The sequence below is a fragment of the Haemaphysalis longicornis genome, unplaced genomic scaffold (genome assembly GCF_048455015.1).
Source record: "Haemaphysalis longicornis isolate Haplotype H1 unplaced genomic scaffold, Haemaphysalis longicornis Haplotype H1 scaffold_2, whole genome shotgun sequence".
Lineage (NCBI taxonomy): Eukaryota > Metazoa > Arthropoda > Arachnida > Ixodida > Ixodidae > Haemaphysalis > Haemaphysalis longicornis.
The window spans coordinates 248,063,270-248,077,893 of NW_027526295.1; the positions used below are offsets into that span (position 1 = coordinate 248,063,270).

At 49.9% G+C, this 14,624-nt stretch overlaps 1 protein-coding gene across 1 annotated transcript; it reads left to right on the forward strand.

Annotated features, from left to right (window-relative positions):
* Positions 1-410: 410 nt before the first annotated feature.
* Positions 411-12,844, forward strand: LOC144170345 ((3R)-3-hydroxyacyl-CoA dehydrogenase-like). The gene is made up of 3 exons (XM_077700091.1): positions 411-708; positions 9,646-9,839; positions 12,376-12,844. The coding sequence occupies exons 1-3, from the start codon at positions 558-560 to the stop codon at positions 12,775-12,777; spliced, it is 747 nt and encodes a 248-aa protein (XP_077556217.1). The 5' UTR covers positions 411-557; the 3' UTR covers positions 12,778-12,844.
* The last annotated feature ends 1,780 nt before the right edge of the window (positions 12,845-14,624 follow it).

Below are 14,624 nucleotides of genomic sequence, written 5' to 3' on the forward strand. Positions count from 1 at the left end.
GAACGGAGCAAAAAAAAAAAAACACTCCAATCCACGCTGTGAAGGTGTTTGGAAAGCAACGCTTTAAATGACACCCACAAATATTGCCCACGCGGCGTCATTTGAATCCACACACATGGCTCTACAAACCTGAGATTCGCGCCAAAGAGTGCCCTCTCCCTTCCCTCCACAGCCGTTACCTGGGATTCGTGTGGGTGGCGTGCCAAACGAATGCGTCGGCGGAAATAAACCAGAGAGGAACATCTTTCGAAGGTCCCCCTCCCTTTCCCCCACTTCCCTCCGCCGCCGCCGCCGCGTTGGGAGTTCCTTGTCCACACAACACGAAAGAACCATTGGCTGGTAGAGCTAGAAAGCTTTGTTTTCAAAGCGTTATTCGCATTTGATAGCACGCAGGACCTTCGGCACGCAACCTTATCTCAGGCCGCTGCATCCCCCTCCGACAAAGCGTTCAGCGATAACCATTTCCCGTGCTCCCATAAGAACGCCAGACAGCGCGCGTGAATCCGGCTTCCAACGCGGCGGCAGGAACGGCGTACGAGCAGCCAGTTTTGTGCATCATGTCTCTGAGCGGTCGCTTGGCTGTGGTGACTGGCGGCGCAAGTGGTATCGGCAAGGCCGTATGCCACGCCCTGGCCGCTCTGGGCGCCCAGGTCGTCGTAGCTGACATCAACCTGGATGGAGCCACGGAGGTGGCCCGGTCACTGCCAGGTGGGTCTTCTTGGTTGTATCCCAATCTGCGGGGATGGGATTGGAGTTCTGTCGGGTACTTTAAACATGAGACGAGTTGTGCACCGGGGGTATACCGAAATGACTCCGACTGATTATTTCTGTCCTGTTGCTCTGGCCAGACAATTTCTGAGAAGTAACAGTAGCTATATAGAAAGGAATTTATATATTTACCGCTGATGTTTTGCAACAGTGGATTATGTATAACAATTTAATGCGGTGACTGCCGGGCTTAACGTTGCTTGTCAACGTGCGCTGTTTATTGTAGCTCTTCTAAACACACAGAAAGGGGAGGATATTTATTGGGGCAGCATGTTAGAGACGAAGAATACTGGCAGATTTCGTTAACTGGCGGCTAACCTTGACGCAAAGCAGAAAGTTTGCTGTTTCTGTGTCTGATTTCCTGTCGCAATTCTCTCCGCGTTAAGACAATATGCCAAAATAAAAAATTGTATTGTCTTTCTACATAACGCTTCCTCATCCACGTTGTAACACGTAAGTATTCACGTAGGATTTAAGCGGAACCATGGAGGTTGCAAATACAAATTTGCTGCTTATTTTTTTGTTTTGTTTTTCGAACGTAAACCAGAGCTAAACTACAGTACGCTATCATAGGTGCGGGTCTGCGGCAACACAGAAAAATGTGCGGGTCTGCGGTAATTGGTCTGCGGTTACACAGAAAAATGTGCATAACCTACTTGATGGCTGATCCATATATGCCGAGCCCGAGCGGCTGATCCCAAGTAGTATGACCCGTGCATTCCTATCAGGTGATGTCGAAACTCAATGAATAGCTTGCGCATGACCTCATCAGAACCCTTTCTTGTGACCCAATTACAGATTTTTCAGTGCTCCGAAAGATAAGAGCACCGGATAAGTGTGCAGCCTTTCGCCGTGTTTGTGGGTCACAAAGATGGCAGCTACGGTGACGTCAGTGAGGCGCAGCGGCACTATTCTAAAGATACTCGAGGGCAGTTAACGAGCTAGACGTGTTTTTAAAGATGAATCAATGTGTCTGCAGCAGCCCAGTCGTCTGGTATCAATAAAATCACTTCGTGGAACAAAATCAAGCGGTCACCTGTTTCTAGCAACATTACCCTAAGGTTTACATAGAAGACGTGGCCACATACGAAGGATGTAAGTTCAAGGATTGCAGAGAAATGGATGCCTCGTACCAGCACCATCACTCCCACATGTGCAGAACACTGGTTCAAGACTATCAAGACCATCTCACTATACTTAAAACATCGTTTACAATGTACCAGCAACAATGCCAGAAGCACAGAAGAAAGCAGCCTACATGTTGCTTAAAGGGGCCAGGAAGACAAAATGCAAGCTTGGTTCTTCAAAAGATTGCCTCGTTAGAATATCGCTGACACCATTTTTAACGTAAACTTCGCTCAAATAACCTACATAATTGGGAAAAAAGAAAATGCCCATGCGACCCACTAGCTCATTTCCCGGAACAGAACCTATCATGTCATACCAGCCAGCTCTGCGATTGGCGGAGGCCGGAAAGAGCAAACGAAATTAGGCAGAGCTTATAAGCTTGCCGAACGAGCTATTTGCGCTTAAATTTAGGGCACATTTTTTTATATCAGTAAGAATGGTGCGACAAACAGTGGAAGTTACGAAAGCACACGTAAACATAGAAGGACCGATGCGTACTGCTGTTGGTACTGCGCGCACTATATGCTTCGTTTAGATGCACAGCATTGCGGGGCTTTGTGGTTGTCTCAGGCGACACTGGCCGATTGACGCAAGCGACGGGGTCGTACGTGAGCGTATTTGTCGAGCGAGTTTCACGAAACAAATATTTTCTCCATGAACAAAACCAAGCATGTTTATATACGGTCACAAGCTAACCAAAGGCAGAAAACGGCTTGCCGCGGTGTGGTGGCCCATCTAGGTTGACTAACAATAAGCAAGTCTCCGCTCGACACCAAGTTTAGCTCGAAGACCTGCTCTTACGATGACATTGCAAACGTCGTTCAAACAAATGTTTTGGCGCGGGAATCAAAATTTTAGCTTACATTGAGTAATTTCGCAGTGAATAAAGCATCGATCGCTTCCGGAGCGGAGGAACAGTAGGCCATTCCGGCAACACTGTGCTCCGCCATCATGAAGGAAGCGAAAACAGCGAAAAGTCAGCAAACGCCGAGCAGCTAACGTCCTCCGCGGCGTAATAATGGAATGCGGTTGTCGTAGCTTGTTTTTTCCGAGAACTGGGTGGGAAAATAACATTGCTGCTCTTCGTTTGTTTGAAGAGCAGCATATTCTGAACTTTCATTTGAAGAGGCCATCGACTGACAGACCCTACAAGATACGACAATTTCAGCGATTAATACCGTCGTTTGGGAGGATGAAGAGCAGCAAACGACCACAGGTTTGGTACTAACAGCGAATAGCCTTACCGCTGCCTACTTGTTTAGTCGTCCAGTTCTAATTGGGTTTATTCGATGTGCCCTTGCCCTCTCGTAGCGGCGGCTGGCCGCTATGAACGGCCTGCTCACGTTGTAACTGTTCAAGCTTTCTAAGCCACTCGCGGAACGGACGAAAGCATACATAAAGGCTCTGCTCTTGTCTCCACGAAATGTCCCGAACAAACTTTCGTTGCCTTGCCCTCGTATCTCTTGATTGCTGCTATCTTTTTTCATCTGTATGTCAGTTGGAACTCATGATATGACACATGCAAGTAAGTTATGCGAGTTATAAACACGATGTATCTTCCACCTGTATCACATAAGTAGTACCATGCGTGCATTGCGTCAGGGGGTTTGTACTTACATCACGATTTTTAGACAAGCAGGATTACCTGCCGCGGTGGCCCAGTGGCTAAGGCATTGCGCTGCTGAGCACGAGGTCGCGGGTTCGATTCCCGGCCGCGGCGGCCGCTTTTCTAATGGAGACGAAAAGTAAAAACGCCCGCGTGTACGAGATTTCGGTGCACGTTAAAGACCCCCAGGTGGTCAAAATTAATCCGGAGCCCTCTACTACGGCGCGCCTCATCGCCTGCGTTGCGTCGGTGCGTTAAACCCTACAATCAGTCAAATCAATCTACTGCCGTTGAAATGTCAAAACAAGCAGAGAAAACCTGCCTGCAGGCTCCAATTGTTGGCTGCTACAACACAAGTCTCCTGCCTGAATGTTCGCGTTAAAACTTCGGCAGTCATCAAGAATCTGAGCGCCAAGCATCTACCACAGACGACGGGCGAACAACACCCACGAGGCTGGATCGGGACATCTCGACGGCCGAGGTTGCAAAGGCCTTGCGGGAGCTGAACACCAGATCGGCAGCGGGACCAGACGTAGTCTCGAGCAAGGCTCTGAGAAACCCCGACGACTCGTCGATCGAAGCGCTGACAAAATATTACAACAGATGCTGGCGAAGCGGCCGACTACAGAAAGAGCGGAAGACAGCTAAAACGGTACTCATTCCAAAACCGGGAAAACCACCGAGCATTGAGAACCTGCGGCCCATCTAGCTAACATCGTGTGTGGGGAAGGTCCTCGAGCTGGCGAACAGGTGGCAGGACTACCTCGAAGAAGAGGGGCTGTATCCTGACTCAATGATCGGGTTCAGGAGAGGCTTGAGCACCCAAGACGCGATGCTACAACTGAAGAAAGAAATCATCGAGGACGATACAAGGGACAGCAAGGTGGTAGTGGGCCTAGACCTGCAGAGCGCCTTCGACCGAGTGAGGCACCCGGCCATCCTGGCGCAAGTGTCAAGGCTCAACATGGGAGAGCGGAGTTACAAATACATCAAGGACTTCCTTTCGGACCGCAAGATCGAGCTGCACGCGGGAGAGATAGATTTACCAGAGCGAGACGTTGGCAGCGCGGGCACATCTCAAGGGTCGGTGATCTCATCGCTGCTCCTTAATATTGTCATGATCCGAGTCGCCGAATCGGTGTCGAGCGTCGAAGGCGTTCGACACACCATTTATGCAGACGACATCACCCTATGGACGGCCGGTGGCACAGACGCAGGCATCGAGAGAAGGCTGCAGAAGGCGATCTCGGCCATCGAAGAGCGGTCGACCGGTTGGACGGAACGGGTCTGCAGTGTTCGCCGTCCAAGTCAGAGCTCCTGGTATACTCGCCTCGCAAGGTGGGTCGGCAGCCGCTGCCCCCAAGGGGGTACGACCGCCTGGATCTGATCACAAAGACAGGCCAGCGAATCCCCGAAGTGCCGTAGATCAGGGTGCTGGGCATGCTTATCAACGGCAACGGTAACAAGGACAACCTGATGAAGAAACTGGCGACCAAAAGGGCAAGTACCATGCTGCTACTCCAGCGCGTATCGACTAAAAAGACGGGCATGCGCGAAGAGGGGCTCGCGAGACTGGTGTAGTCTTTCGCGATAAGCCACGTGGCACACACGGTGGCGTACCACAAGTGGACGCAGACCGACAAGGCAAAGATAGACATTATGATCCGAAGAATGTATAAACGGGCACTAGGTCTGAATGAATCGACTAACACCGAACGACTGCTGCAACTGGGCGTCCACAACATGGTGGATGAGCTCATCGAGGCCCCGCTAGAAGCACAACGAGAACGACTGGCAACGACCAAGACGGGTGGAGCCATCCTCGATACCCTGGGCTACGGCTACCAGATTACGGGGAGACAACTCCAAGACCTAGACGAAAAGGTGCGGGAGAACGTGCGGGTGAGTCCCATTCCAAAGAACATGCACCCAGAACACAATCAAGAATGAAGACGCGCAAGGGCAAAATACATAATCGAACAGTACAGTAACGACATGCGAACTCGGTACGTCGATGCGGCATACTATGGCCAAGGCAGGTATGCGATGGTAACCCTAAAAGCAAGAACGGGAAAGGTGGCCAAGTGAGCGAGCGCAAAGTGCGAGAGCGCCACCGAGGCAGAAGAGATCGCCGTAGCCCTGGCGATGTCCGAAGCCACTTGCGACACGATCCTGAGCGACTCGCAAGAGACCGTCCGCAACCTGGCGAATGGCCGAGTGAGCGGTAAGGCAGCCAAGATCATAGAGAAAACGGGTGTGCAAGAAGAAGGAAGAGTAGAAATCAGATGGATCCCGGCGCAGGCGGGCGCGAACCACAACGAGACGGCCCACAGGGAGGCGCGCGCAGTAACACACCGCGCCCCCAGTGTGGGGAGGCGTCCCGAGTGGCATGGTGGGTGGAGACTAAAGACAAACCCAGGGGTTATGGCGAAGCACTCAAGAACACGCGGCTGATGAGAAGAGCGTATCCGCCGCCCCACCGGGCGCTGGGTCGCGAAGAGGCAACGTATCTCAGAAGGCTACAGACGGCGTCGGTCACGTCACCGGCAGCGCTACACCACATGTATCCCGACGAATACCCCAATGCCCAATGCAGCGTGTGTAAGAAAGGGCCGGCCAACCGGTGGTACGTCATGTGGGATTGTTCCTCCGACCCAGACGGCGCAAGTTTCGAAAAATAACCGGCGGAACTCCAAAGATCCATTGAGTCAACCAACAATACGGATCAAGCATGGGCCATCTAGCAGGTCTTCATTGCGCTCGAAAGGCAAGGGCTCCGCAAAGGGGCTACCGCTTAGTAGGGCCGCAAAGAAGATGCAACGGTGGGCCACGTCGGGGCGGGGGTCGTAACAGACCCAAGCCCACTGCAGGTTTTATTGAAATAAAGTCATTTCCAGTCCAGTCCAGTCCATGATCCGCACGTGGAACTGTACCACAAAACAGTTCTGAAAAAAAAAAAAAGGAAGACGAGCGGGTTTGTGGTTCACAGATGTTTAATCATCTGTCAGCGCGGGCAGAGCGAAGTGTTGCCACCGCTGAATATTCAGCGTTGCGCGCCTTTTTGCAAAGGGTCTATAGAACACGCAATCTTTCGAATAAAACAAACTTGTATTTTGTCTTCATCGCCTCTTTAAGGAACTCTGCAAGACGAGTTGAAATGTAACCGCTTGCATAAGAGATTAAAGCTTAAGCCTTGTGCGTGGCTTATGACCTTGACGGGGTTTATGAGGCAGGCGGCACGGTTTTGTTTGAAATGGTGTGCCATACATGCCGTAACTGCAGCGTTCCGAGCCAGTAAGGTGCAGCCTCCCCCTTCGAGCTTCTGCCCGAGCCTCTAAGCAGCCTGTCCATGAACAGACAACCGAACACAACAGTTTTACAAACCACCCTTCAGTGAAGTACAATGGATTCTTACAAATGGCATCACTCGGGACCTGGTACATTACCGAAAATGGCTTCATGCTAAGCTCCAAGACATGGGGCAAGTCTACAATTTAACCGGAAGCCTCTTTGATACTGGATCACAGCTCGCATCCCATGTCCTCCTAATTTTTGCTGTTTGCGAGGACAGAAGAGGACTGCGATTGTGGTGCAGCAGCTTACCTGGGTAGCATCAAACGGGGATTGGTAAACCAGATTTACATGATTCCACTACATATCAACAAACTGCGCAAAGATCCGAATATGATACTAACAAGGTATTTTCAACGTCCGAGTTGTTCGAAGGCGACCTTTAGGCTGTCGGAAAGCTGCAGGTGCTCATGCCAGTGCCTTCAATGAAGCACAGCGAATAATTATGGCTCATCTTGTGGTGAGTGGGCATCCCATCTAACGTAGTGCATTTGCGCTGTGAGGTCCATTACGCTGTGAGGTATCAGTAAGCTTCTCCAGTTAGAAGACCACCGTTTTTCCTGTCGTGTGGAAGATGGATGATCCACTAACCTGCCATAGCACCACCCAGACACAACGTTGCCCACCAAGAAAATGTTTATGCGTGAATTTCTTACTCCTTTTGCATGGGGTAAGGCGAACATCAGTGTATCGCAAGGTGTACTTGTGGCCTCTAACAGACGACCCAAGCATGACTAACAGCCGGTATCTACCCGGGTCACCTAAACCAAAGAGAAGAGTGTACGTCACTTGGCTGCGTGAGCGTTCCAGTCTTCTCATGGAATAAAAAGTAGCCGCAATTATCCACAGCCCACTAAATTTGTTCCAAGAACCAGAACTACAGTTAATATATGTAGACTCGGCAGTGCACACTGATGACGTATTACCGTGTGGAGTTTAATGGGACTCTGCTACACTGCCGATAAACGCTTTCACTTTTTCCTTCGTGTCTGTAAACACCGCGAGCGCTATAGGTATCGCTGGCCTGGAGCGGCATTGCGTGATTTGCTCGACGCAGGAGATGCGCCTTCCGTTTCTGATTTCCTTTTGTGGCAGTTTTTTAAAAGTGGCTATCGAATCCATTCATTGCTGCAACTGAAAGAATGGCGGCCAATAGCCGCTACACCGCTGTAAGGACGTAATTCGAGCGTTCGAGGAATGCCAAGACAGGGACGGAAGGAAAATTATTTTGAGCAAGCTTTTTAGTTATGTGATACGCATATAGCAGTAATTTTTGGCTGAGTTACCTTGTGATTCTTTATTGCAAGCACTGAGTGTATTAGTTGACTACGTTTTAAAAACATTTAGGGCCCCAAGAAAGTGGGAAGAGGTTTTGCAGGGTCCCTTTAAAAACTTCCCCCTGGTTTTCCGGCTTTGGGGCCAATAACTTCTCAAAGTAAGAGGTGGTATGTGATACTACTCCAGTACCGCCCCAGTGGCTCTCCGTATTACAGCAGGCTGCGAGCTGGAGTCCACAGCAGAAGTTCTCACTGGCTGTGAGAAGGGCAGTCAGTTTGCATTCCATGCATACCACCCGCTCCATCAGAGTATGAGAGGCTGCCGTTTCGCCATGGCAGTTCCCGCAACCACTGAAAATAGCCGGAATACATAGGTAAGACCGACTGGCCGCTTCTCGCGCGGCCTGCCTTACCTGTGTACTCCCGAGGTAGCTTATGCACTTTCATGCGGATCTTAGCATGAAAGTGCAAAGCTGCAAACGCGGAGCAAAAAGAGGTGTTAGCAAAGTATAGTTACTTTAGCGCACTGTACCCACGTTCTATTTTTTTTCATTGTGCGACAGCACTCGGTGGGCTGACTAAAAAAAAGTGCGCCTACTTTGAAGCGAACCAACGCAGAAGAACGAACGGCAGCAGAGCACGAGCGCAGGCCGGGAAATAATCAGCGGTAGTGCAACGGAGAAGAAAGTGATGGCATGATTTAAGCCTGCGCCGCTCCTGCGCAGTGGGGGAGCGCGGCGGAGGCCTGGTTCCTGGCTAGGCGCCCATGGTGTGTAACTTATGTGCACGGCCTCCGTGTTAAGCAACGGCGCGAGGGTAAACAGGACGCCGTACCGATAGGGGAAAGCGCGATAGGCGCGTAAAGAAAAGTTTGATGCACAAACGTTAAAGCGAGCAATCGAAATTGAATTAGGCCCGCCGATGTCGCAATGTAACCAAATGAGGCTCGCGTGCACACCTATAACGTATCAGCATCAGTTCGTCCCATACTCCTTGCGTTATGACCTGTTCTTATATCTGAGTTGCAATAATGTGGCCTCACGGGCGCATGTTTTAACGGTTGGCGTATTTAAAAATACATGTGACGCCGGGTGGAAGCCACAAAGCGGAAAGCCACAAAGGTGACGTACGGACAAAACATCCGGGTGAAACCGAGTCAAACTGCATGTACTTGATTTGGCATGCCAACGATAGTTTTATTAATTCAGTTTTTTACATTGCAAATAAAAGTGCGGGCCTATATAAACATCTCACCCTGCTATCATCGAATTCTTGTTGAATACTTATTGTCTATGGGTAACTTACAAGCTTAGTGAACGCTTTTCATGCAAAACGTAATGCAATGATTCTACGGCGGTCCTCTTTTCGGCTTATATGGCAAAACAGCATTTGATTGACGCAACAGGATATACTTTTTGAGTCATCCACTGATATGAGAATACCTCACCTTGAAAAAAAAAAAGAAAAAAGACCAGCAAGCAATTAACGATGAAAAATGGAATTGTCCCTTTGCAGGTTCATCAAGCCACACATCTGTGTTTTTGGACGTCGGGTACACGGAGTCGGTGGAGCAACTTTTCGCCAAAATTAAGGAGAGCGAATCGGTGCCTGTAAGCATCGTGGTCAACTGCGCCGGTGTACCGTCCATGTCTCCCATTGTCGGCACTACTGATGAAGAATTCGACAAGGTTATTCAAATCAACCTTAAGGTAAACTTCAACACATGAAATAACGTTACCATCCTTTCCTAAAGGAAGTTCAGAGAAGGGCGAAAGCTTTCTGACATCAAACTGCTTCAAAAGTGCGCCCAACCTTCACTGAAAGTGTGTCCAATCGATTGCCAAACCTTCAAAGACGCAAATCGCAAACAAACAACGAAACCATGCGACGATTTTTCCCGCACTAAGTAAGCGCATCTACGAACGATCTCAAAGTGTATCGATGCGTGGTTATAAGATAAAGGTACACACTATGGTGCTCCTTCTTCGTGATCGATGCGTGTATTGTCTTATCTAAAATCGTTTCTTTTTCTCGATTTTCAAGTAACCGTTTTGACACAATGGCAGCCCGGTTTTTCACGCACGCGCTGTGATTCCAAAGATATTATCAGAGCTTTTCGGTCGACCAACCGGTCTATGGGGAAATGCATTAGTTTTTTGACAGGACTGCCCCAATAAGAAAGCTTTCGCTTTAAAGACACAATCACTACAGCCTATGAAATCGTTAGCCCTCTGGTATATAAGTTGTGCTGGGATGCATGCTGACTTTCCTTTCCAGTATCACCCCAATTAAATGACATTACTGTTTTCTGAAAAAAAAAATGCGGTGGCCACGTTTGAACAGGGTAGCTTTCTGACCATTTGCGTTGTGGTGTTAGATCAACAAAAGAAGTGTTTGTGTTGAGTAATGCATTTTGCACCGATAGGGCATATTAGAACTCCATTTAAAACTCGACACCGTCGCATCGTACGAGAGCTGTGGGATTCAACGCGTCGCTTGCTTGGACAAAACAGTCTAGAAGCCGCTATTCCGTATGTCGTGAAAAGGTCACTCCTTTTCGCAACATATAAGGAAAGCATTCCTATCTTTAGCTTTAGACCCCTTTTAGCTTTAGACACCTTTAGTTTTAGAACCGCAAATAATACACGCGCCTAAGTAGCGGAGATCCAATGAACATTTGCGTAAGAATATTACAGTTAAGTACTTTCTATGGGCGTTAAGGAACTCAAACTTACCTTGTTTTCTTGTTCAGGATGCGGTTCCGTGCGGTTTTAAGGGTCGGTGGGACTCTAGGATATCGCCAACAAAGTTTTGTCATGCATTCTCAAGGGTGGCTGGCAACTTTGTGTTTCAGATTGGTTTTAGAATGTTTTAAATATATCTGATCCTCTTTTTAATTCAATACATATTTCTAACCTTGCTTTTGAAATGAGGGACCTGTTTAGGACCTCAAAAGCCCCGATGCCTGAAAAATTAGATGAATACCAATTCAGACATGCTGGATATGCGGCGAGTCCGTTATGCGAGCAGCTAAGTTATGATTTTCTTTTTTAAACTTTTTGCTAACCAGAACGGTCCAGTAACAAGTAGCCATTAGTCATTAGAGGGTACCTCCACATCACTTCCGGAACATGGCCAGATCGCCATTGATCGTTTTAGGGCAAGCATCTCTGATTGGCGGAGCTGTCACATTTTTAGCCTGGCAAGCAGCTGTCTACCCGAACGCCGTAAATCGAAGAGGCCCACTGATTGCAATTGGCGGCAACGTATGCGATTTCGCCGAGAACTTACTTTTACACGCATCGCCTTCCTCTTTTTCTTTTTCTTCGCGTGTTGTCGGCTCTGCGCCCAATCAGCGCCAAATAAGTCCCCTAAACTTTAAAACCGGTGAAAAACGTTTTCCAACTCTTGCACTGTGGTACGTACCTTGAAAATCACCGCTTCAACGCACCTCTAAATTCCAAACGATGTTTTCGATGTCTATAAAAATCATCCCGTGACCAAACCCTTCCCGCTATCTAACCTCAAGGCCTCCTACCATCCAACGTTCTTTCCCCTGCACGGCGCAATGCGGGGAATACGAGAAAGTATTGGAAATATTTGGGGACTTTTGATAGGATTTTCATGCTGGTCCTCTGCAGAACAGAGCAGAAGAAAAAATAAGTGTCGGGGACGGCCCACATGACTTTGAGAAGCGGAGTGTTAAACTGATGCCACTGCCCGGCTTGCGCCGCCTTTCTGACATGGAGTGACGGTTTTAGGGCTCGAGGACTTTAGGGGCTGGGGTTGTTGGCGTCTCCTGTCGTCGTCGTCGTCGTCGTAATCGTCGTTCGTCTCATGTAGTCACGGTACTAAAACACCAGGAAACTTGTTTACGTCTCGCGCTTGAACGTAACGCGTACTAAACACAAACAAAAACAAAAAAACACCGAGACACTCGTTTACGCCTCGCTGTGGAGTGCTTTGTAACGCGTACTAAAAAAAACACCGGGACACTCGTTTACGCCTCGCGCTAGAGCTTCGTGCTTCAAAGACAAGGGACTTTTAAAACAAAGCTTCGTACCCCCGAACGGTTTCATCTCCGTTGGTAAACACGCCAAGGCGTTAAGAAAACACTTATACACTGTATGCTTCGCCCCTCCCCAGGTTTCACGTTAGTGGAGGTGGCCGGGGATTTTTTTAAATCTTCAGATGGCTCTGCAGGTTGATCGGAAGCGACACGCACATTGTTTCCTTTTTCCGCAGGGCACGTTCCTCGTGACGCGGGCTGCCGCGAGAGCCATGATGGAATCAGGGGTGGCCGACGCAGTCATCGTGAACATCGCCAGCATCCTGGGCAAGAGCGGCCTGATCAACTGCAGCGCGTATTCAGCCTCCAAGGGGGCAGTGATCGCTCTCACCAAGTCGGTGGCGCAGGAGTTGGCCCCGCATGGCATCCGCTGTAACGCCGTCCTTCCGGGGTTGACTCAGACGCCGATGGTCAGCGCGTTGAGCGAAGAAGAAGAGCAGATGTTCGTAGCTCGCACGCCTTTGGGCCGAGTGGGCCAGCCGGAGGAAATAGCTCAGGCCATCGCCTTCCTCTGCTGCCCGAGCAGCTCTTACGTAACTGGCGCCGCCCTCGAAGTTACGGGCGGCTACTACATGTGAGCGCTCGCATCCTTTTTCGTTCGAAACCATTAAATTGCCCACGGAGCGAAAAAGCCCGCGGCACCGACGTCGTCTGTATCACTCAAATTCCCACTGGCTGCGAACGCGGGGGTGTGCTAGCGCGACGTTGCAGTTGGCCGTCACACCCGCCGCTGTGACTCACGGTGGCTAAGTCGTCGTGCTGCTGAGCCGAAGGACTCGGGCTCAATCCCGACCGTGGTGGCTGCCTTTCAGATGAAGGCGAAAGGCGAAAACGCCCGTCTGTCGATATTTCGGCTCACGCTAAACATACCCAGGTGGTCAAAATTATTCTGGAGCTTTTAAATATACGGCGCGCCTCTTGGCCAGGTCTAGCTTCGGCGCACTCCACCTCACAAACATTCAATGAAACCCGTTAAATGAAATGAAATTAGTTGGCTGCGAACGCGGGTTTGTGCCAGCCCAACGCTATTGTAGGACTGGAGGAGTCGCAGTGGGATGGGGAGACGGAGTACGCACTGGCCTCAGCCACCGGCACAGCTGTCACTAGCGGAAGGCGCTCTGTGCGATGCACCGCCGCACGCAGGCACTGCTGACGCTTTGGCGCTAACAATAACCGAACATCAGATCGGCGCAGTCAATGCCAGAGCGTTGAGTTGGGCATTAAACGGCTTTCGCGTTCACAACTCGTAAGAAGTGCTTACTTACATGCCCTTGTAGTTCTTTTCTTTCTTTTTTTAGATGCAACGCATCTCATGCTCGCCCCTCTGTCCTTCCTGCGTCTGTCCGGCGTTGTCCGCACAGCTGCGCCTCTCCTTCTCTCCTCTCTCCGATAGCGAACACTTTCTCCCAAACAGCTGCGGGTTGGCGCAGCGCGCTCTAACTCCGTAGCTAGGCGCCGGTGGGCGGCGCTACGCGCGCTGCGCATTTGCAGTACTCTCTCTTTCCGCGCTCTCTTCTCCTTCGGGCGCTGTGAATATAAAGCGGCATGCCGCGCTCCGACGGTCTCAGTCGACGGTCGTCCGCGTTACGCTTGCACTCTCTCGCAGTACTCGACGATTGCTTGATGCAATCGTCGAGCCCCTGACTGTGCACTTTATGGACCACAAGGCACTCATTCTCGTCTCCAATAAAGACCGTACCTGAGCATACGTGTACTGCATGTGCATTGCATGGTGAAAATGAAAAATTACGCCCACCTCCCCTTCGCGTGAGAATCCCTGTTATAAGCGTAATCAATACGATGGAAAACGCCAATGGAACTCCCCATGAGATGCGTTGCATTACACCAGGGTTCCCACGAGGGGAGGTGGGCGTAAGTTTTTTTGCTAAGCGCTTACCGGTCTTGTTTTACAAAGATTAGAAAAGCTTCGGTATGTGCAAGCTTTCCCGCCCAATATAGAAAAGTGTCGCTTTTGCGATGCGCGCTGCATCTTGTACACAATGCCGCTTTTGCTACGCGTGCCATGTCAAACCAGGAGAAGGGGCTGTGGCGCCGTGCAGGCAAATCAAAGTAACTTTGCCCTAAACGTTCCCGGTAAACAGAACTTGCTAGAAGGCCTTAAAGACAGCCCACATTTGAGTCGTCATGGCCCGGGAAATAGTTCCATCTTCCACGTGATATAGCACCCCCACCCCCTGTAGAAAAAAAGGAAAAAAAAAGAAACATCAGCTTGCTGCTTGAAATCTCCGGAGCACCTAATTCCATGTACTTTTATTCAAAACACGACCCAGCCTGCTTCCTTAGCATTTAGTTCTATAGGTCGCCAAGCTGCCTGCGGTCGCATTCATGTATTTTGAAGTATTCAGCCTGCAAGCGGCGTCCTCGGATTACTTGCTTATTGAGTGTGCTGTTTGTTGGTGTCCGC